The sequence below is a fragment of the Gallus gallus genome, chromosome 2 (genome assembly GCF_016699485.2).
Source record: "Gallus gallus isolate bGalGal1 chromosome 2, bGalGal1.mat.broiler.GRCg7b, whole genome shotgun sequence".
NCBI lineage: Eukaryota > Metazoa > Chordata > Aves > Galliformes > Phasianidae > Gallus > Gallus gallus.
Window position 1 is genome coordinate 104,431,632 of NC_052533.1, and position 24,322 is coordinate 104,455,953.

Sequence of the window (24,322 nt, forward strand, 5' to 3'; positions counted from 1 at the left end):
CATGAAGGTAGTTATGAAGGTAGTTGTATCTCGAATGTAAAAAATATGAAGAATATCTTAAAAAATGCAAAGAATACCTTATAAGATGTAGTAGTTTCATTAAGAGTCTGCCAAACCAATACCTGACATTTTAAGAGTGCCTTGTACTAGGAAAATCATTGTGCTGTGCTTGTGTTCAGCCATGGGCTTTGTCTGGCTCAAAGACTCTCCCTCACACTCCCCACACCCACATGACTCCTTTCCATCATTTTCTATGTTCTGGACTAGTGCACTGTATACTCTGAACAGGTTAATCTTTTTCTCGTGTTCTACCACAATCAGAAATCAGTTAACCATAGTGTGTAGGAGAGCTGGCATCTAATTTACTACGCTGGACAGATACTTAGTCATGATGTTTAGTCATTTCCCTTATTGAATGCGCTCAACACAGAAATAAAATACTAGCACAGCTTTATGTAGTACTTGAACAAATACACACATCTTTTTTTCTTGCATGGCTGCCAGCTTGTCAGGCCTTATATGAAGTGCTGTGATACAGTACTTTCCAAAATCATAAAATAGCCTACTTACATTAATCTGACACACAATAGTAGTAACACCAGAGCATTCCTCAGAGGCTGTGTAACCTACCGTGGGTGGTGCCAAATTACACAGTATGAATAGGACCACATACTAAATGTCTGAGGGCTAATCTCATCTTCATCCTGGTCACTCACTGATGTAATATAACGTGCCCTTGGGCACAGATGGAAAACTTCCTTTATAAGCTCAGCGTGGGGACTGTGAACTTGACTGCCAAGTATCCATGCAAGTGCTAATTATGATGTTTCTCACAAACTCCTAATCCATCAGAAAGTTTTCATACTTGCTCAACAACAACAGTTTTTGTATTTGAGTCATTAATCCCTCTGTGGTCTTTGTCAAGGTACATGGGATTGAAACATAAAATGGCAGTTATAATACAAGAGTAGAAGAGTCAGGATTGAGAGATCCATCTACTTACTGAGTAAGATGATGATACAAAGCAGAATTGCAATGATGGCACCAGTGCCCAGTCCTGCGCCAACAATCCGGTCAACATCAGTACAGTCCCCATTTATGTCACATTGGCAAACTTTCACTTTTAGCACAGAAGTGCTAGATGCATGTGGATTTCCAGAATCTGTAATTACTATGGGCACATCATAGATACCAGCCTCCAGGAACCTGATCCTTAAAGAGAGCTGGGCATGATCACCTGTGGGTGAAAACAAGGCACTTATTACAAGGCAGTGTATTGCTCATGTTGTTTTAAAAAATAAATAGCAAAAATGGCTTTGCATATTGCATAATTGGGTATCAGACCCACGAAGTACATGGCATTCAGGACAACAGGCTTCCTTATGGCAAACTTCCTTAAAATTTGTTTTTCTCTGGGGAACTTATGCCAAGATTCTTTCCTATTCATGTTAATCAGAACAGCATGTATTATAAGGTAACACAATTAAAATTTCTGTAACGTTAATTACCACTAATTCGAACAATGGTCCAATTCCTCTTAATACTAGGAGGTGAATCAGGCAGCTCAAAGGCAAATGGGCCTGCATTTGGATCAATGTCAGGGTCTACAGCAGTGATGTTAATAGCATTAGGCTGCAGTGTTTCACAGGTGGTGGCTTCTTTTGGGTTCACTTGGGGAGCATTATCATTGATGTCCAGCAAGTATATCTGAAGTGTACCAGTTCCACTCATTGGAGGAATTCCTTGGAGAAAGAAGAAAAAGAACCAGGTATTGAGCCTGTTTACAGTTGTAGAATTACCTAAAATGAAATCTTAACAACACTTTTCAATTACCACATACATGTTTTGGTATTCTGTCTTCACCAAGCTAGTCTAACACTGTCAATGTTCCTGCAAACACACAAGTGTAGTCTGCCTTTTGAATAACTCTCCTACCCAGCAAAATTCAACACAACTGCCAATTCACAGGTGAGAGGGACTCCATCACTTTACTTGAACAAATAGCTAGGTTCCTTTTTCAAAGAAGTCCACATCAAATGCTTTAGAGAAAAATATGCAGAATTCTTTATTAACTTGGAAGACTTACTATCATCCTTCATCACATGTATGATATTTAAATTCTTTCTAATACCTACTTTGAGCATGTGGATTCATGCTTCTAGACACTTGTTATCTATATTGAACGTGTGATGCTTCCTTAAACCTTGCTAAAGTCACACATTTATGAGAACATGTAGCACTGAATTTCTCAGTATAATTAGCAATAGTTCTCATTCCTCCTGCTGTACCCAATAAAACCTCCTTCCAATTCCATTTAATTTTACTCTCCAGAACAGGGCCAAAAGGATAGAAATAGCTGACCTAGCTTTGTTATAGTGTACCAGTTTGCATAATTTTACCATTTGTCTTCTCTCCAAAGTAAACAGCCTTAGCTTTCCCCTCTAATGTGACAATATTACTAAATACACCTGTCCATCTTTCCAATACTGACTATAAACAGACCAACATCCTAGCCACTCTCACAGGACTAATTTCTGAGCAGAGATCTTCATTAACAAACTGTCAAAGGAAAAAAACACTTTTCCCTCTGCACTACTGCAGTCAGAAAAAGGAAAAATACAATCCATGTCCCCTTCAATAAGCTACTTCCCATAAAGTCATCAGCTACTCCTGCTGTGAATCCAACTCAGCTTTGTGCATTCTTGTGCAGACTTTTTCAATTTTCTGTAAGCTTGACTGATATAACAAAACCAGTGCCTTTCTCTGAACTTGTTGACTTATTTTTCAGCTACTTCACAAGTAGCTGGAAACTATATGAAGCCTGATACTAACATAGGCTTCTGACCAGATATATTCTTAGCAGATCTTGTTTTCTGCCCCAGTAAAATAGAATCACATAGAATGAAGCTTTTCGAAAAAATATACAATGTTGATACATACCATTATCAGAGGCAAGAAAAGTTGCATTATACATATTGTTTTGCACATATATCGATTCTCTGTCCAAAACAGCTGTGGTTGTTATTTGTCCATTAACAGGGTCAATTTTTAGCCAGTTTGCAGGGTCCGAAAGTTTTGAGTACCTGTGTATTTTAACACAAGATGTGCTATTTATTTGCCAACATAAATACTGACAAAAAAGATAATGTAGATACTTGAATTTGTATTCTGAACACATTTTTTGTAATTTGGAGTCAACACTTTACAAAATTTCCACTTGTTAAGCTTTGTCACTAAAATTCATGAAGACACATATTCAAGAATCTCAACATAGGACTGTTCTAAAGTGCCCTGCCATGCAAGTTACCACATTCCTTGAGTAAACCATACAATTACCATAAACTACGTAATATTTACCTTCAGACTCAAAATACTTCACTAAGGATCCCTCTTGCTTGTTTTATACCTCCAGCATTGATGATACTAACTTTTATGTTATCACAGTTTTGAAAGTATGAAAGATGGAGAGAAGTAACAATGTACAAAGAGCTGTTAATAACAATAAATTATTCTCAGGCTTTTAGTATCACTCAAACTTAATTTTCTAAAGAGTCACTGGTTTCAATGAATGTTTCTCGTGTTCATTTGAAAATCTATCAAATTTCACCTTTGACATTCATCAAGAGAAAGCTATCTTAGCTCGTTAAGAATGTATATATCCTGAGAGTCTTACCATTATGTCTACAATGCTTATGTCCAGAAAAAAGCATCCTACCAGTTACTGCTAACCAACGTTAAGCAAAAATAAAATTTTAAGAACACTGGAACCTCTCTGAAAGCTAGAAAGAAGTCTTGGAGTTTCCTCTACATAAGCTAAAAAGCTGCTGGATAATCTAGGAAAGTGAGTCCTGATCCAAGGCTAATCAAATAGCCTTAGTTTTGTAGTCATTGACCACTTTCTGAATGAGGCACGTGCAAGTATGCTTAAAATTTCCATGATTCTGTTTTATACTCCCCACTTCTCTAATTTAGATCATCTTTTAGACTTCAAGTGAATTGTGAGCAAATTACAATCATAGCTATCAGCACAAGAGTTTACAGATAGGCAACAATAGTACTGCAAACTGTTGGTGAACAAATGAGAAGAAAACTCCTTATGATTTGGTCTACAATCTAATGTGGTTTCGATACAGCATCAAAACTGTTTGTTAATTTAAATTGCAAAAGCCTTAATTCATACAAGCATGTGACCGTTCTGACTGAACTCATTGGGATGCCAAATATACTTTAACACAGGTGTGTACCTTCACTCTACTTTGATGAAGGTACCATTAGAATTTGATCCTATTTACAGGCCTATGAACACTAGTCAGGTTTTCTTCACAGCCAAAAACTCATTTAGACAGTGCTGCTAAAGAGCTACAGAAGGTATTGCTATGGCTACATGTTGTGGTAAATAGAATCACTTCACAGTCTCTATGCTCCTCATGTGCTCCAAAAAACAGACATTGCGTTGTAATCATTAAGTAACTGTAAAATGTTTATATAGACCTTAGAGAGGTTTGCTGCATGTAACGATCTGGGTCCCGAGCAGTGAAAGTTGTCAACATGCTACCAGCAAGTAGCCCTTCTTCTTGACGTACAAGCTTGGGGTTTGGAACAAAATATGGACTCTCATTCACATCAATGACTGTAATGGACACGGTTGCTGTTGACTGAGGAGGATGCTGAATCCCCTTAGCCAAAGGCACTTGATTTTCTGCAGCTACAGTAAGTACAAACATCCTGTTGGTCTCAAAGTCAATGGGCTGGGAAAAGTAAAGAGTGGGAAATGTTAACATTTACTCACAACAGTGTTGGACATGAAAAACATTTTTACTTCAAAGCACATTTTCAAAACAATACTTATAATTTATATACTAATAATTTTTCTGAAAAACGAGGAAAGAGCTGGAAAGGAATACAATCAACAAAATACCTCAACACATAGTTGAGTTGGGGCTTTGCTCATCAGCAGTAGTATTTGTAAGGTTAGAACAGCTTGAAACCTAGACATTTCTTGAGTTTAACTTGCTTGAGTACTGCCATTACTTACAAAAGAAGAAACAAATAGTTTCATCAGAAGGTGACAAAGGGAGACCCAGCTTTGTAGCAATCACTTAAGCAGGTGTACCCTGAGAGGAGCTTTCCAGTGGAGAGACTTTCACTATCGTAACACAGAAAGGCAGGTGTCCTATCAACATGATCACAATCATATCTAGCCCCCTAGATCATGGATTCCTACGACCTTGTATTTTACTATAAAGACTGTAATCCCAGCTAACCCCACTGCTGGTATCCCTACTGCTCCCATTTTCAGAGTTCAGATATCCTATAGTCTGGGGACTTCCTCACTGAGTCAGGAGTCCAGTTTAAGGAGGAGTAGGGACAGTCTGGAGCTAGAGTTCCTTTGTTGTGCCACACATGGCTGAGGTATTTCTTAAGACCTGATTCTCACTAGTGCTGTGCACTGACCTGCCTACACTAACTCTAGACTTACTAAAGCAACTGGCACCTGACAGCGTGAAGTCAATCAAGAGACAACCCAATCTTCATTACAAGTTGACAGATCAATTCACTGTACCACAAACAACCCCGCATCTGGGTGCTTACAGAAGTGCTGCTGGTCAGACTGCAGAACTGCAATTCACCACTGTAAGCTGATTTTTCTATGCTGTTTAAGAGCTTCTGATTTCAGATGATAAATCTAACCCCCTTCCAAGCAGACCCATCATTCCCTTTCATTTGTAGGAACAAGTTCTTTTTCCAAATGAAGCTCCCACATGCTGCTATTTTGTTGTTAAACCAGGTCAGACATGGCAAAGCACTGAGACACCAGCAATAGAGGGGATAGAAATTTATTTTTAACAAACTCTCAGTGAGCAAAGCTATGTCAAACACATTAGAGACTTGGATGCTCAGGGCTGCTTCTCTTTTGTTACTTTAGTTTAATCTAAATAATTTTTCAGATTCACTTTTCCAGAGGTTTCTGGTTTTATGCTATTCCTAGATCTGAGAAAGATACGCATGTGTCTAATTACAAAGCACAGACGTGTAATTCTTGCTTGAAGACTGTAATATAACAATTGGTACCTCTGGGGAAGTACAGTTACAGAACAGAGAGAGTTATGAAAAAAAAAGAACACCACCCTAGTGTGAAGTTTTGTACAGCTACAGTGATATCTTTTTCTCACCTAGATACTGAGATGATTAAAAAAGGAAAAAGAATTAGAAAAGAAAATCAATGTTTTAATTTCCAAATGGGAACACTGGCATCTTACACTTGACTTTCTAAGTGGATGGGCCAAAAGCAGAACAGGCCAGCAGCTCAGAGATGTTAAACTTATCAGAGTCATGAGGAAAGGAGGTTATTGCTTGTAGAGCTTAATTATAGAATCACACTGTTATTATCACTTTAAGTAAGTCAACCCTCAACACAGAGCAGTGTTGGCTATGGAATAAAGATAGACAGGTTATTCCATAAAAGGTATTTAAATGAGGTTTTAAAAATAGCCAGTCTTTAGAAGCCTCTTGTTGAAGTAGCCTCCCACCCATCACTTTTTCCTCTCTGATTGTGACTCGACTGTTTAAATTGTACCTGTCTGTTCCTTAACAGGAACATGTTGACATAATACCAGCACACAACAAGCATTACTACTAATGGATGCCAGGAGGTAGGAAGCTGTTCCATGAGACTAGCAATGAATGCTAAGCAAACACTTTTTCCCAGACTAATTCCTATATTTTGGTAAATAAAGCTTCAAAATCTGTCATTTTCAACTATCTTACCTGCTTTTTAAAATTGATTGCTTAGAATACTACTTAGAGCATAAGCAAGGAAACATTCCAGAAGATGAACGGCTTACTTCCACAAGACAGACAGCGCACATTCATTTTACTTTCAAGACTTGTGCTGGCCTCAGGAGTTCACATTTATTCTCAGTGTTCTCCCACTTATTCCGTCTCTCTTTAATTCACTGAATTGCAGGCATCTCTTACCTTGACAACAGTTACCAACCCATCATTGCTATTTGGATCGGTCAGGATAGTAAACTGGCCTGTCGGGTCTCCCCCTGTCATTTGGTACCTCGCATTCCACGCAGGCGTGTGTGGCTGATCTTTATCTGTTACTGTTAGGTTAGCCACTATGACATCCACTCTGTTTTCTGGTACTTCACCGTAGAACTGCAAAGAAGAACAAAGACTTTCACCGTACTGGCAAAAGCATGCAAGAGTTGTACTGTACTCCACTGGCTGGCATCCACTTTACTTGGTGTTGGAGCATCTCTCACATCACTGGAGCACTGACAACTTATCTAACAAAGCTCACCTGAGGCCAACCAGAAAATGGACAGTTTGATTCCCTAATCAACTTTCGCCTTGTGTGTAAGGAGAATACTGTATCTAAGGTATATATTATATTCTACATGTATTTAAGTCCTACCCACCGATAAGCTATTCAATAAGTAATAAACATCTACCATCTGTGAGCATGATGAGAAAAGTGGGGAATAGTTAAAATATGCACATCCTTCCATTAGTCCTACCCTGTACTTACAGTCATAGCAGTGAACTCTGGAGGATTGTCATTGACATCTGTCACAGTGATGACAGCAGTTGCTGTGTTTGAAAGACCATATGTTGGGTTTCCTTCCATGTCCGTAGCTTGAATTATTAATGTATACTGTTGTACTTTCTAAAACACAAAATGACATCAACATAAGTTTTAGACAAAACTAACATTACTGTAGGACAGCAGGTGTTTCCAAAATTACACGTCGCTAAGCATTGAGCTCATCATACTGTTTATTCGAGTTAGCATCATTTGAAATGACAGAAGCAAAGTTTGTACCACAGAAATAATGCACCAGGTTGCATTCAACTCTGTTGAACCACCACTTGACTTTTCAAATACCACTGAGATAACCACAGACTGCCTACTTCCTATTTTCAAAATGGAAAATACATTAGGCAGTTAATGCTATTATCACAGGTTTAGAATGAGAAAAAAACGAACCAAAAAGAAACAACAGTGTGCAGTTTACACTATAACACAGTTAAGCCCTCAAAAGCATTTGAGAGGACTGAGCCAAGCCACATTCACTGGCCAGGCCACCATAACGGCCAAGGATTTGTCTTAGCCAGGCAAAAGTATACAAGGGTAGTTGCAACTTCTTGCCATTGCTATGGAAACACACGGTGTCAGGGCTAACTGAGACCGGTGGGGGCAGCAGGAAGAAGGGGGAGGGAGCTACCCAGCAAACTACTTCCATAAATGTTAAACACCCTGGAGAAGATGGCCGCTGCCTCCTCCCTCACGTGGTGCTACTTGGGCTCTGTGAGCCAGGGAGCCACGCTCTCCGGCAGGCCTGGAGGGAGGCCAGTGTTCCCAAGAACAGTGTCTTTTCTCTGTAAAAGAAATGCCCTGCTGGGAGCTGGCCTCTGACTGGTTGGCTTCGTAACATGCAGCTGACACGGTTGTAGTTAAAAATAAGAATAAAGAAGTAAAATTAGAAACTCTGACACAATGCTGCTTGGAAGTTGCTTTTAACTCATCCATAGTTTCTACCATGAAGTGAAAATACTGTGTATACTCTATTGTTTTTCAGTTTCAAATTTAGTTCAGAGAGAGCGAGCTAGGTGCTATCATCATCCATTCAGTTCTTTCAAAAAGAAAACTCTAACATAAGAAGCTGCAGTTACTTTGAAACATCAATTTCATGAATAGTTTGCCAACACAGCCAAAATCTTTGTAGCAAAATAAAAAATACTTCAGAAAAGCATAATATTCCACTTGGTAACATAATTTCTCCCATTACTTAAAAACCGAGCTTTGTGACAGATTATTTCTCATGTAAATAGCTCAGGAAATAGAATTATTGACACAAAAATGAGTAAGGACAATGACACTGATGATATCTGACTTTTTTTTTTTTTGCAACACAGTGCTAGAAATCAGAAATGCAATGGATATGCACACTTTTATTCTGCAAATACAAGCTATTGAATATAAAGTTTTAAAACAAATGCATTCATCTTTATCTGACATTGAAGATAATTTATGCTCATGTCCTCTTTAACAAAGGAAATAATACAAGACACTGTATATTACTGCATAAGCATTCCATGGGTCTTTTTTAAACAAAAACAATACCAATCTTATTTATAGAGGAATGTAATATATACATTCAATAGCACACACATATGTATACACATTCTGCTTTGGAAAATACACTGGCTAAGTGACCTTCATAAGTCCTAAATAAACATCCTAAAGGTTTCATTTGCGACACCAACACGAGAAACAGTCAGAAGGGAATCAAAGAAATACTTTTAGTGCTTTCATCCAGGAAAAAATATACTTTACTTATAGTGAAGCAATAAAATTTAGAGCAGTATTGAAGTAAATCTTGCAGCCAGATGATTTGGAGTTATTGAAACAGCAGGTGCTTCAGATTCATCTGGGTCTTAGCACATTGATCCCAAGCAGCAAATTTCATTAAGGAAACTCCATTATTATTACATGGAGACTCAACTTTCACACAATCTTCTTATTTAATTCCAACAGAAGAAGCACATGGGAAATTCTCCTCAAAATGCCCCAAAAGTCAGTAGTTACGTGAGTTCTTTTCCTGCCTGTCCCTTCTCCCACCCCTTTCCAGTAGTCAGATATGTGAGATCAACTGCTGGGGATGAAACTTCGGGAAAATCAGCATGCGCACAACTTTTACAAGCACGGGGAGAATAGGGGAGGTTGCTCTCCTCATTTTACTGAGAGTTGAGAAGCAGCCAGGAGTAAGCCGTTGAGCATGTGTCAGCAGCCTGCAGAGAAACCTTGCAGCAACACATCTGAAAACGGACTGGCAGCTTCAAGAAAGAACACAGACCTCATCAGGTCAAATCTTTCCACTTCAACACAGGCCAAATAAAAAAGAGCACTTCACTGAATTAACCTCACGTGAGACAGGAATGCCTGTGTGTAAATTTAAGTATCCTGCCTGACTTCTGTACCTCCAGCAGCAGAAAGGCAGATGTTTTAATGCTGAAGCAGATTCTTCCACAGCTATAGTGGAAGAAATGAGAACAGCTGGAGCTCATGAAAAAGCATCTTCTGGGAAGCAAGTGAAATACTCCTTCTGCCTTTAGCTGAGTACTTAAGCAATTCTCCCTTCCTGTGCACGTTCATGTGGACAATCCACTGTGTGTATTTAACCTAAAGTACCAGCAGATTATTCAAAGTTAATACGCTGCAACTTTTGGTTAGCCCTGGAGAGTTCAGACAGTTAGACTATATGACCTTTCAAGGTCCCTTTCAACTGAACTATTCTATTGAGAATGCTACCGGGGGGACCACTTTTTTTTTTTTTTTTTAATGCCTTCAACACTTACATTCACAAAAATAATGTGTCACATAACTTAAGAGTTTGAAATTGTACCTAGTATTTACTGAGCCCAATTAGAATTTCACAAAGGGTGTCAAGACTCAGAGAAAAGAGAAGACTGTGGTAGCCCAGAGGAGGCTCAGGGATACCACCTCTGCAGTGAAGTCCGAGTACAACACAGCATTCCCCAGAGCACTGTCAGAAGCCCTGCTTGATTCAGATCTGCCTTTTGAGAATCCTGGTTGTTTTAATTAAATTGACTCTCACGAAACTCAGGAAATGAAGGAAGCAAAGCAATAGCTTGGGAAGGAAACTAATTTATCTCATATTAGACTAATTTAATATTTCAATGCTTTAAAATTAATCATTAATATTCAACATGTGCAATAAATGTTTATAAATACGCATTTAGGTATCAGTACAGTGATCCACTGGGAAAACTGACGGCAAATGACAAGTCCTCTTCCAATGTTAATTGGAAGCAAAGAAACCAGCAAAGACTGCTGGTTTCTTCTGAGTTAAATCACAGTAAAGCCAGTCAGTAAGCAATAAAACTCTGAGTTATCACTATGTGTTTGCCTGCCAGAATGTAAAAAGTTTACCTGTCAAAGATGGCCAGGGGATTTTAAAAACAAGAGCAAAGCCACCTATCATTCTTTTAGCACTGCAATACTATAAAGTTCAGGGTCTTCCTTTCCTTAATTCCAGTCCCATAAAAAACTTTAACAGAAGAAATATTAATAAAACTTTTTAAAAAATTAACCACAATATCTGTTTGTCTGTCTAGCTTTTCAAAGCTTCTGATAGCTACTTTAAAACTGCCAAGTGCAGTAAAATATTAATAGCCAATCAAGAGCACCCTTTTGTTCTCCATTTTGAATAAGCATAAGCAAACATCTAAAAGCTGAGTTTCAATTAAAAAAATATTTGAGATTCAATATGCTAAAATCAGGTTAGAAAAACAAAACTGAGAACAAGATGTGTTCAATTAAAATTTGCTTGGATTTTATAGTTTCCTTATGAAATAACTGTCATCTCTTGTGAAGTCTGAGGTAGTTCAAAAACGCAGTTAGCCCATGTAACACATCTGAAGTGAGGAAGGAAATATTTTCACCCTCACCTCACCTCACAGTAAACCAGAGCAAAGGACTTGGCACCTTCCCTCTCCAGTGGAGGCTCAGTGAAGAACTGTCTGGACAGAATGGCATTTGTCCAGGATGCGGTGGGCAGCTACTGACAGAATTTTTTTCATAAGTTTTCAAATGTGTGATCAGACTTTTAAGACCTATCTTTCTCTATACAGTTTCCACAACAGACTTCTTTATTTCTTAGAGACATGTAGAATTCAAATTTTATAATCAGTCATGGCTTATTTTAATCAGCAAAGTTCAGATCAGGGCATTAATGCAATTTAGCAACACAGCATCCAGAAGATTTAAAATATTTACCACCTCTCTGTGAAGATCTAGGAAGAAGAGGAGAGAGGATAGAAGCTCCTCTCCTGAGCTTCCAAGATTAATAAAACACAAAGCAAATTCTATTTTCCATCTACTCTCTGCTTACAGAACTCCGCAAGAGGAAGGGGCTGGAGCTGAGGAAAGTCTTCCATTTCAGCACCCAGGTTGAGAACCTGAAGCCTTGTCTGCATCATCCTGATTTAGAGTGTACCCATTCCTTAAAAGCACATTCAAATTGTCTGATGTTAATTTTCATCCACGTAATCATTTTCTCTTTTTTAGCTTTGTATACTCTGGGCCTAGAATAATGACTAGTGTCAACAGGATGATGAAAGGAAGAAAGAGTGGGAAAGGGGGTGAAATACTTCCAATTACTCACAAAAATTGTTCATTTTCACAACACTCAACACCACCAATCTACAGAATTAAGATCTGCCATACCTCTCTGTCGAGCCCAGCTGCTACGGTAATAATGTCACCAGTCTCATTGTTGATTGTAAACATGTTGGGAGAGGGACTGCTTGGTGCCTGTGACAAGATTCTGTATCTCAGCATCCCATTCTGTGCATTGGGATCATCAGCATCGATGGCAGTAACAGTCATTACATAGGTTCCTAGCAGCAGGATAAATAATTGATGTTATATAAACAGTTTACTCAGGTTACCCAAGATCACTTACGAGCAACAGTCAAAGTATGTATTTCTTTTGGTAAACTCTACACATTCCTTCTCTTACTTAAAACAAACTGATTAAAACCAAGATTCACCACCAGAGTAATTAAAATACATAACAGGAGATAAAAATACTTTTTGTTTATAAAATATCAGGTTTGCTTAGAATTGAAGAAGCTCCATAAACAGTGAAATCCTACAGTTCTGCCATAAATAACATTTCTGTAACAACATAGTTTCCCAATGTTTAGATAAAAATATTATTAATTGGGCCAAAGAAAATATACTTGATTTTCAGAATTGGTGCACATAATGATAGTGATTGAAAATGAATGTAAGTAATACTTTTGCAAAGGTCTTTGAGATGCACATTCTTTCCACGTCAGATGCCAAGTCGACACTGCAAAGTGAGAAAATCTTTTTCTTTTGCTAGTCTTTTTAAGAATTTCATTTTGCACTATGGACAAAGTAAGGAAGCCATTTCAGCCATAGTGAAATGTAAACACAAGCCGATTAGAATTTTAATGAGATGTGAACAACATTTAGAGTTTCCTCAAGAACCCAAATGCAAGTGTGATTTCAAATCCCAGTTTCCAAGCCTCTGAGAATCAGAGCAGGAACTGAATCTGCTGGTGTGTGAGACGTCTCTTATATCCTCAGTTGTCAAGTAAATGAACGGCAATTGCTATTATGAACATAACTGGAAGAACTGTGACATTTTAAATAGGATTTTCAAAAACAGGTACCTAATAGTAATCTTAAATCCTTCTCTGTTTTAGTTCATATATATATTAGTTTCCCTTCTTTGACATGCTAAGAGAGTTAAAAATGAGGTGAAAGAGTAAGGACAGTAGCTGAGATTTCACTCATTACATTTATAAGACACCTTTGAAAATGTTAGAAGGTGTGAAGATACACCCCTTCATTATCTTTTCAAAACATAATTGTGTAACCTTTTCCTTCCCCCATCCCCATCCACTCAGAAAGCCCACGTCTTACCTGGCTTTGATCCTTCAGGAACTGTCCCATTCCAAACCTGATGCAAGAATTCAGGTCTGTTATCATTCATATCAATGACGTTAATCACAATATCAATAGGATTTTCCACCTGGTTTCCATTTACATCCACTGCATGTGCTCTCAGCTATGAAAATTATCATAAAATATTAGAATTTGCAAAACACAGAGACATGAACAGATACTAATAATGATGACACAAAGATTCAGGCCTGACATATTTAGCTCAGTGTAGTCTGTCAGCTTCCACTGCTCCCCCATGCTGATCGTTTAAGTTTTCAGGTTGATAACTGGTATCTAAACTATTCAGAAGTTAAACACTACTTTGATTTGTTGAAAATTCTTTTGAATCATATAATTTTGATTAACACCAATGCCAGCTGTCAAATGTAATTCTCTTTTTAATAATGATCATTAGAAATCAGCCTCTAAAAGCATGCATATTTATATTAAAGGGATGAAAAATTTAAAAAGATAGACCTCATTAACAATTCAAAGGGAATAAACGCTGGCTTCACTTTTAAACACTCTTAGCTGATATTATAGATGCTGAATAGACGTGAACGCATAGAAAAAGTGTAGAGAATATATTTGTGTTACACGATAAAAGTAACCAAGGCAAAGTTTGTGATAAATCAGTGTCAGCAAACACAACATAATGCCACGCTAAAATTAAGCTAAGTTTACAGAACAAGTATCTTTGAAACTGAAGCTGTTATATTTAATGCCCCAGCTGTCAAAAAAGCCTGAGTAACTACCTTTGACAGTCAAGCTTACCTAAATAAACTTAAATTGGACAGAAAAAAAAATGGGGTAGCATGGTAGTTTTTGAAATATGAATCTATGTATCTAGGCCATAACCCGGCAATTGCTATGCAAAAAAAACCCCATCCTGCTAAAGCCCATTATGTATCTATCTACTGGCTGCAAACCTACTTGAAAAGAGCAAGCAGCCATGATTAACTCACTACTCTGGAAACGGCTCATATATATGTAAATTCCTAAGTCAGTAAATCTTGAATTGCCAAATTTTCAGTAAAATCTCATAGATGCTGGAACCATTTGCCCTTGCAAGAGCCAGGTTCCACACACAAATGCCATCTGCTGTGTCCTCCATTCAGGAGTAGAACTCAAATAGATTCCAAGAGAGCCAGACAAGGAGTGTTTTAATCAACAGCATGCTGGAAGCTCTCTCTAAGAGCTGAGTGAACGTAGTAAAAAATTTCAACCTGGTCTTTCAACAGCAGAGACAATTCTAGGCCAAAGTTTGGTCTTCCTCCTTCCTTCAAAGCTTTCTTTTGGACTAAAACTGGAACCAATGGTCTACTCTGTCAATTTCTTTAGAGCAAAGAATATCATTTTCATAAGCTGGCAGACTGATTTACAATTCCATTAAAAGGCTTAGATTTGCCCTGAAAATGAAAATTGGTAGGTTATTCTTTCCATCCATTTCTCAAATCACAGCTGCTGCAATTCTAATAGCAGTCTTGTCCTAATTTAAGTTGCTGAATTAAAAGTAAACTTTTGAAAAATATACAGTAGTGGAGACTGTGATCAATGGCCCGCGTTTGAAATATAAACTACAGTATCCATATTTCAATCTTTTAAAATTACTTTATATAAATACATTTAATCACTGTTTACGTCTGTTAATGCATTTAAGCTGCTTAGGCATAGTAAGAGTTAGCCTCAGTAAGTACAATAAATATAAATCTGCTACAGACTCTTCAAATCATATCTCATAGAAAACTAAATGCCGGCTGCTCAAGTCATGTTTGAAGCAGATGTTAATCTTCAATTTGATAATCTGATTTATGGTAAATTAAACTCTTACATGAAAAGAAGCAATCTGCTCCCGATCTAAAGGCTTTGTCACAGACAGCTGTCCTGAGATGGGGTTGATGATGAAGATTCCTGTTGGAGGTTGGTCAGCTCCTGGGCCAGTCACACTGTACCGTAGCGAAAGGCTTTTATCACGATCAGACCGAATCTGAGTGTCAAAAAGATAATGTTTACGTTAGTTACAAACAACCAAGAGATGTAACTGCTGCTGAGATGGTTAGTATAAAGGCTGAGGTTTTCAGTCCCACTTTCACTTGTCATAAAGCGAGTTAATAAAATTCGAGGAACATAAAACTATCCCTGATTACTTCTTGTAACAGTCACGATCATGGATGGAAGGTCTCCAGCACTGGTCTCTTGGCACTGTGTTGCAGAGTCCTGCAGAGGAGCCAGCATCCCTCACCCTATCACATCCCTTTTCCTCCTGTCTCCTGGGACATTCCTCCTCCTGTAAACTCCTGTACATCTCACAGTGGAGAACTCCTCTGTAGGTTAACTGGAACATTCTGAACCTGCAGAGATCCTCCCTACAATGGAGGAAGTTGTTGCAGTACTTACCACAGGAAACAAAATCACCTTCTGCCAGTACAGGAGCATGGGGACAGCTTAAAAATAAATCAATAATTTAAGAATAAATAGCAATCAGCCCAAAAGACTTTGATGAACGTTTGGATGGCAAACAAAACATCATTCACATGAAGTCTCTCCAAGAACATACTTTAAGGGACACTGAAATCATATTTCTGTTAAATTCCTTACCCTAACTAATTCTTGAGGAAAAGGTCCTCTGGAATTTTCTGGTAGGTTGATTGGAGGGATAACCCAGTCTCTCTTCTGTCTCTTCAGATGGCTGCTGTCCTTATATTGTTGCCATGGAAATATGATGTCTTCAATTTTCTTTTGGTCCTTTCCCAGGTACATGATAAAATTAAGCATGTGTTAGGAGACATTATAAAATACCTTGGATACAATTACATAATTGACTGAAAGGCTGTCTCTCCAATGTGTTATTTGCATTAAAAGATGAGTATGAAAATAGCCAAACGTTATTTACAACTGTATGACAAAAACTCCTTTTCTTTCCTCCTTATTCACGTCAGAGGAGAAATGAAATCATAAGCCATTTATAACATGGCACTACTGTGTAAACTATCCTCCACTTTCAGGAAAGTAGTTAATATTTTGCAGAATTTAATAGTATGCCTTTATGTATTTCTCATTAGCTGGAACTTCAGTCCAGGTAATGTGTTACTGTACATTAAATTTAGATCTGGGTGTTCTAAAATATAATTTGAGTTCCAAGAGAAGTTTAATACATACTGGTAAGGAATGTCTCAAATATTTATGACCCTATTAAATCCCATCGAATTAATGCTGTAATTATTTTAAACCTATGTCAGCCATGATGGATGCTGTAGATGACCCACTTTACACGTTGGGCATTAATCTCTGCTGGGTGTCAACATTCTTTTCCTATTCCCTTCTACAGCTGTAGTCATTTCAGTCTTTGGAAGCCAGCACACAAATAGCCATGCTAGCTTGCTTAAGGGTGGAGACAGCGAGACAAAAACATTTTCAAAATCTTTTAAGAGAAAAATCTCTCTCCTCTCCCCATCCTTTCGCTTAGTCATTAATCTAATCAAATGTGTCACAGACTAAAAACAGATGCCCAACTGAAGGCCAGAGTCCACCACTCTATATTCTACTAATGTTAGGGATGTCTGAACTGCATCTATGGAAGGAACAGGGCATGCTGTTGCATATCTAAGCATATGCCCTTTCACGGACTTTTTTTAGACGAAACAACAGTATTTCCTTGTTTAAAAATGTGCCTTAAAAAGTTTAAAAGCAATCTGCGAACAGACAAAAAGAAAACAAGAACACCCTGAAAGTTACAGAGTTTTGATTTCCGAAGTGTTCTCAGCAAAAAATATCCTGCATAATCACACCATCCATTTTGAAATTATGCTTAAATCTTTAATGCATATCCATAACAGGTATATTAACACAGGAATAGATTTTGTTCCTTATTTGTAAATTAAACAGCTTATAAGAGAAGAAACATCAAGCAGCAAGTAATAATACAGGCAAACAGAGCAGACCTAATACTGATTTCCTAAAGTAAATATATTATGCTATTTATATATTGCTAGGTGTGATTTCTGTTACAGTACAGTACATGATTTATCCCATGGCAGCTTCCAGCAGAGGGAGACTATCTTCCTTACCAAGTAGAGTTGGCATCATGAATAATTTACAGCCTCCAATTTGATTATGAAGGGACAAGACAAAGCCAATATTCTCTGCCAGAAATGCTTTCCTACTACTGCTGCAAAACTACAGCTCCCATCTAATAAACTTGACTGATGCATACTAGCACAGATTTGTTTATTTTGTGGTTATATTTAACTGCTTGAATAAATACCACAATACTTTCAAGCAATTTAAAATAAAGAAATGACCACGTCCAACTTAAATTCAGGTATAAATCTCAAACTATAAAAACAAAAAGCTCAAACATACTTAAACAGGCATGCCTTTTCCATGCCTTAGCAAAGCTACAGAATAACAACAGAGAAGCTCTTTCTAAGGCTCCAGCTTTGCAATTATGCATGCAGTACTTGCCCACTTAGTAAAATACTTCATGGAGAGGTGCATGACAGTCAGAATCAAAGGCCTATTTTTAAGCTTGTTTCTGGAGAGATACTTACACATACAGCATTTATAGTTATTGTTTTACCTTTTCTGAGGCCCCTGTGAATGCTGGTTCAGGGGTTAGCTTCACCTTCATTTGCCATTCTTCCTGAGTTTCCTTGTCTCGAGCAGACACTACAAACTCCGTGGGCTCTGCTGAAAGTTGAAAGCTTCTCTCTGCATATACCACACCATCTTCACCTACTCTAAAATCTTCTGGCTCACTGCTTCCAAAGTATATTTTTCTGTTTTCATCGCAGCTTTGAAACCTCACTATAAAACACAAAATGAAGAACAAAAAATTAAAAGCAGTCAGTTTGAAAACTAAGTGATGTAAAATGCACTAATAACAAATACTCAAAAAACAGGAATATCTGTAGGGATTTGCACCTCAAGCTTCAAGAAAAGATCCAGTCAAGTCAGAATCATAATTCACTCAGAAACACCCAATGAATTTAATTATGCTACTACCATAATCACAAACACAACTGTGCTTACAGCGCCTTATCTCTATTGATGGTAAATCAAAAACCTTGAAGTCAGTTATGAGATTAACTGCTATGCCTTCCTCAATCCATGATTCAGCTGTATTATCTGTACTACGTCACTGATGAGTTCTGGGCTTAATTTTCCTCCCTCATTCCTCACCTATAAGACAGAATCAGCAATAAATACTTACCTTATAGAGAAAATACAAGTTAGAAACTCAATATTTATCTTTTTTTTTTTTTTTAAAGCTGCTTCACGTACTGCATGTGTCCATATATCCACTTAAGAGTATAACCCTTTTTCATCTAATTCTCCCTCAGCCTCGATTCATTTTGTGCCATCTCAATTATGCTCACTGGAACAAGAACTCAGTAAAACCAATTGCGTAAGGTACTGATGGGAAATGCACAAAACAGGTTGCTACTTTCTTTACCCAATTGCTTTCACTACCACTTATCTTCTGGGTTACTCAAATAATAGTAGGTAAAAAATGAAAGTGTGATTTTAAAACCAATGATCATTCTTTAATGTTTCCCAAGAATTGTGAAATATTTGATTGTATGGGCAAGAAAAGTTCAAAACATCATTATGAAGGTTGTGTTGAAATGCACATAGTGAAGATGAAGATAAAATGAGGCTCTATGCCTCATTTCAGTTATTGGACTGTTTTATATTGTGCTAAACCACGCACAAACTATTTAGCTTCAAAACCTAAAGGTCTCTCTCAAGAAAAATCACTACTAAATGTCATACATCATATGCTTTCTTCTGTAATATACTGGTTACAGGAAGGTACTGAGAAGAAGAATCGTATCTTTTCCCATTTAAACTTCAAGGACCAAGATGATGTTCAGATGACATTCAAAATTTGTTTCTTTACTTCACCCTTTCAATTATCTGGAGTCTCCCACTTCCCTCTCCTGACAGAAAAGAGTTTACAAAGTACTCCTTTAAAAGGGTCTATCATGCATAAAAGTGAGACCAAGTACAGTGCTCCTCAAAATAAATGATAAAACATCTATGTTCCCAGTATTAAGCTTGCAGGGTTGCGCTCTTTCCAGATAGATCATGTGGCTGAAAGGCTTCCTTTGGGAAATGCCACTGTCATCCTAGGGAGAATACCAGACCCAGCACAAAGCATGGAAGGCAGGAAGAACACATCTCCCTGGGTGAAGGCTGTGGCCTCATCACTAGGGCTCCTCATGCGGCTCCTTGCAGATGCTGCCTCAGGCCTTCACCATGAGCAGTGGGACTGCTTCGCTGCAGTTCTAATAAATACTCGCCTCTATCTAAGACCTAGAAAACATAACAGAGCCTCTGGTTTGTAGATCGTGTTGGAGGACAAAATTCACAGGGAGAAAATGCAGCTCACAGATGCTACCCATAGCAGAGATCTCCCACTCTTTTCAATGCTGAGCCTCATGACTTTAGATAGCTTACCACGACGGCCTGTGGAAACCAGCCAACAAAGAAAATGCACAACTCAAAACCAAAGGTATAAAACCACTAGTTAAAGCAAACATACCAGTACCCAAAAATCATTATTGCAGTCCTAAACCTCTAACTATGACTAAATGAGCCAGCAGTGTGAGATTGCAGCCCAAAACTTTAATCATTGCTAGTTTTAAAAAGGGGAAACTTAAAAGGAATACTACGGTCATTATAATCTGAAAGACTAAGATACCGTGACATTTTATAAAAACTTATTTCCCAACACACAGAAATGTAATACATTCAATGTTTTATGCATATCCTAAGATTCTGAGAAAATCCCTTTCCTTTTACAGCATCTTTGTAAAAATTTATAAAATCATCAGTGCTTTGTTAGAATTACTCTCCCTTTGCAAAGAACACATTAACAAATTATACTCAACTATAACCATCCATAATTGAATTACCTTGACAGAGTACAAGTTGTACAGTAGCGACTCTCTCCACAACTGTATCACTCTTAAATTCGATTTAGATCCCTCTACTTCATTTTTCAATATTCAACTGGTACGAACAAAGAGGGTCTGCTGACTGTAGGTTTTTAATGTAAGGATGGTGGGTTTTTTTTGCCAAAATGCTACAGGAACTTTCTTCAATAAGAGTAACACCACTATTTATGCTAATCATGTTCTAACAACCACACTGAATCACAGAATGGCCTGCTTTGAAGAGGACCACAATGATCATCGAGTTTCAACCCCCCTGCTGTGTGCAGGGTCGCCAACCACCAGACCAGGCTGCCCAGAGCCACATCCAGCCTGGCCTTGAATGCCTCCAGGGATGGGGCATCCACAGCCTCCTTGGGCAACCTGTTCCAGTGCGTCACCACCCTCTGCGTGAAAAACTTCCTCCTAATATCTAACCTAAACCTCCCCTGTCTTAGTTTAAAACCATTCCCCCTTGTCCTATCACTATTCACCCTTGTAAACAGCTGTTCCCCCTCCTGTTTATATGCTCCCTTCAAGCATTGGAAGGCAGCAATGAGATCCCCCCTGGGGCTTGGAGCTCATTCTCCAAGCTAATCAAACCCAGTTCCCTCAACTTCTCTTCATAGGAGATAGGAAGGGAAATATATTTTCCAAAAGTTCCGTTCCATTATGATTGATAAATCAATCATACGGATCCCTTTTAATCTTAAAAAAAGGTTAACCACATATATTATAGAGCATTTAGTCACTTTATTTGCAATAAAAATAGTAATCAAATATCTTTTTTTACTACTTCATTAATTTCCTACTGCTCTGGGAAACTTTTCCAGTACAAAACAAAAAGTATTATATTAATTATTAAAAAAAAGAAGAGAGGGAACTTGTCACTGTAACATTATTAAAGGAACACGTACAGGTCTGTGGTATTAAAGCAAGCTCTCAACTCAACACTCTTTTGCATGGAAGCAATTAAAATATATGTTTAAATTTGTAGTGTACAAAGTCTTGAGAACTAAACATGCAAATTCATTTAAAGTGCCAGAGTTAGACCACTTTTACTCCTGTCTAATGGGATGGATGATTTATGGTATCTGTTAAAACATGTCTAACCTCATGTACCTTACTAGTCATCTTCAAATTACCTAGGTTTTTATTCTCTCAGAAGGGATTCTTTCTTCAGCTACTCATGCTAGTTTGCACACTTTTAGCAATTCTCTTCTGTTCCCTTCATCTTAGGCAAAAAAAAACAGCAAAATTATGTGACCCAAGGACTGAATACAGTCTGATATAATGGGCTATTACTAACATCAGTTTTTCATGAAAATATTCACATACAGTCTAATCATACATACTTTCTGTTACTTGTTTTAATCCTGAGACAGCTGTGTTGAGTTTGCCATTTGAATTTTTGTACTTTGGAAGTATCTAATACACTTCTGGATAAGATTCAGATACATACAAAGAACAACAACAACAAAAAAGTATTTCATTTTGATAATATACTGGGACAACATTACTTGTCATCAACATCAAGGCTAAGGTTTACTTAGAGGACAACATGAAAATAGCAATAAATTCTAAGTGCTAATAACACATGCTCAAACAATACAGTTAAAAGTATGTATCATAAAATGGAAAAAAATAAAACAGCTATATACACCACTTTTGATGGTATGAAAAACTGCACAGAAACATTCTGCTTGAAGTATCAAGCTAGCTGCAAAGCTTAACAGCTGAATATTACCTTTTTCAAGAAGGCTATTTAACAAGACTTCCTATTTCTGTAAGGAGAGAAATCAAAGAAAACTTCACTAAATATACATACATATATTTTTAATTACAACTCTATAAATTAGTCATTTATTCAGATTGGCTACTTCTGTACCTGTAAGGTGATCTATTAGTCCTACTTACGGAGTGCAGATGCTCACATTTCAGTTTATGGTTTGCCGAAGTGGCATTGGAAATACCCACGAGACACTCTTTACTACAATTATAGATAGCCTTTAAGTATATAGAAAGCCAGAGAAGTGGATTTTTTTTAATGTATCTTGGTGGACCATCATAATTGCAAAGAACTGAACTGCTTGCCAACTTGCTTCTTCCATCAATGACAGCACTTCAAAAGTATGTCTGATTATTAAACCTTCATGAGCTTATCTTAAAAATACTGTTTTTGATTTTTTGACACATGGGTGGTCTGTAGCCATCAGGAGAATGTCTTCATTTCACCTGTAAGCTGAGAAAATTAGATACAGAAGCTACTGATGCAAAATAAATATGGAATATAATCAAGTTATTTTAGACAATGGCATTTTCCTAACTGAATTATAATTGAATTTGTCATTATATCCCTCAGAGATACTTCAATTCACTAGCATTGTTTCTAATATGTTCTTCCAGTCTGTTTTCTAATCCCCTTTTCCTTTGTCCTTTTACAGCCATGCACAGTACTTCAGCATACTCTCCATATCATCCAGAAAAACCTCAAAAAGTAACTCGTTTTGAGCCTTTTTGGAGTAACCAGCCTGTGACATTTCCAAAGAAAGCTTGCCTGTCAAAAGGCAGCTGCTTACCACTTTCTGAGAGCAAGTCTGCTAATTCAGTAATTGCTTCTGAAAATCTCTACTTCTGTGCTGAACACTGCACAATGCTCTGCCACCTTTACCCACAGCGAGCAGAAGGCTGCTTCCATGAAGACAGGAAATAAAGTTTTGCAGCTTACTAAGGGCCAAATTTGGGCTATATGCTTCTAATTCCTATTTGCACTTGAGTTCACAAGCTTTTCAACCTGGTGCCAAGTGGAAGCCTGCCTAGGAAACTTGTAAAAGGGAAAAAAAACAAACAGAGAGAAGTTACAACTGTAATGAAACTGGAGATAAGTTAGTTTACCAACTTTAAATGTTTCACGATCTGACTCTTAGTAGCTTAACTTTCCACATTTTCATGTCATACTGTTTGCTTAATCACCTGTCTATTCAGTTAGGAAAACAATAATTAAAAGGAAAAATGATTTGCAAGACTTGTGGTTTAATTCACACAGTACACTTACTTCATTAACTGCAAGCAGTTCCAGAAAAGTGATCTGTGGCAGGCATGAGGTAAAGCTTACTATTAATATATGACTTTGTTATTAGTTGTAGTATATAATATATGCTACTTAATATATATAATGCTGTGTATATATAGTATATATAATATATGGCATTAAGATGCTTGTACTAAGTCATGTACTGCAGAAAAGCTGTTAAGCTGCATGAGAAGTTATACAAGATGCTGTACAATACACTGGTAAAAATAATTTGTGCAGCAAATGCTCTTTCAGGGCAATTCCCTTCCCTGCTCCACTCCCCAGGCTAGTACTTCTAGACTGAAGAACATGCATATTTCCTAAAGTAATATACTTTCAAAGCAATCTGGTAGTCTACACAATGGTGGATTTCTGGAAACCCTATTTCTACAGCACAATTTTTCATTCTTGATTTGTATAATTGCATTGTGAGGGTGTTATTAATATTATTTTTGCAAGTCTTGCACTGCAAGGTGCAAATGGGAAATGTTCAAGCACGCTCAGTACTACACCAGAGGCCTGCTTCATTATTAACCCAACCAACTCAAACACTAGGGTCTGGTTTTGAAGTATTTTCTTTCACAGGTAGCTGTCACAAAACTGCCCAATTCTTACATTTGCACTGAAAGGCGTGCACAGTTCTTTAACAAAATGTCATCCAGTTTCCAGTTCCCATAATCCTTTGTTTAGAGAACGAAGTTGTAACAGGCATGCCAGAATGAAAATAGGGATAATGTTCTTTCTATTCGATAGAAATGCCTCTGCAAGCTTTTCAGAACAGGAATACCAGACATCAGCAAA

The 24,322-nt window shown here is 37.5% G+C and overlaps 1 protein-coding gene across 2 annotated transcripts in view; it reads right to left on the reverse strand.

The window, feature by feature from the left end:
* CDH2 (cadherin 2) overlaps positions 1 to 24,322 on the reverse strand; it is a 114,484-nt gene that overhangs the window by 19,721 nt on the left and 70,441 nt on the right. For both annotated transcript variants that reach the window (XM_040677263.2, NM_001001615.2), the window contains 11 exons: positions 18,090 to 18,316; positions 16,109 to 16,255; positions 15,342 to 15,497; positions 13,490 to 13,634; positions 12,260 to 12,432; positions 7,538 to 7,675; positions 6,979 to 7,164; positions 4,492 to 4,748; positions 2,941 to 3,083; positions 1,509 to 1,742; positions 1,004 to 1,237 (listed from right to left, as the gene is read on the reverse strand). In XM_040677263.2, the coding sequence (XP_040533197.1) occupies positions 1,004 to 1,237; positions 1,509 to 1,742; positions 2,941 to 3,083; positions 4,492 to 4,748; positions 6,979 to 7,164; positions 7,538 to 7,675; positions 12,260 to 12,432; positions 13,490 to 13,634; positions 15,342 to 15,497; positions 16,109 to 16,255; positions 18,090 to 18,316 (2,040 nt within the window). The remainder of the gene's footprint in view (positions 1 to 1,003; positions 1,238 to 1,508; positions 1,743 to 2,940; positions 3,084 to 4,491; positions 4,749 to 6,978; positions 7,165 to 7,537; positions 7,676 to 12,259; positions 12,433 to 13,489; positions 13,635 to 15,341; positions 15,498 to 16,108; positions 16,256 to 18,089; positions 18,317 to 24,322) is intronic.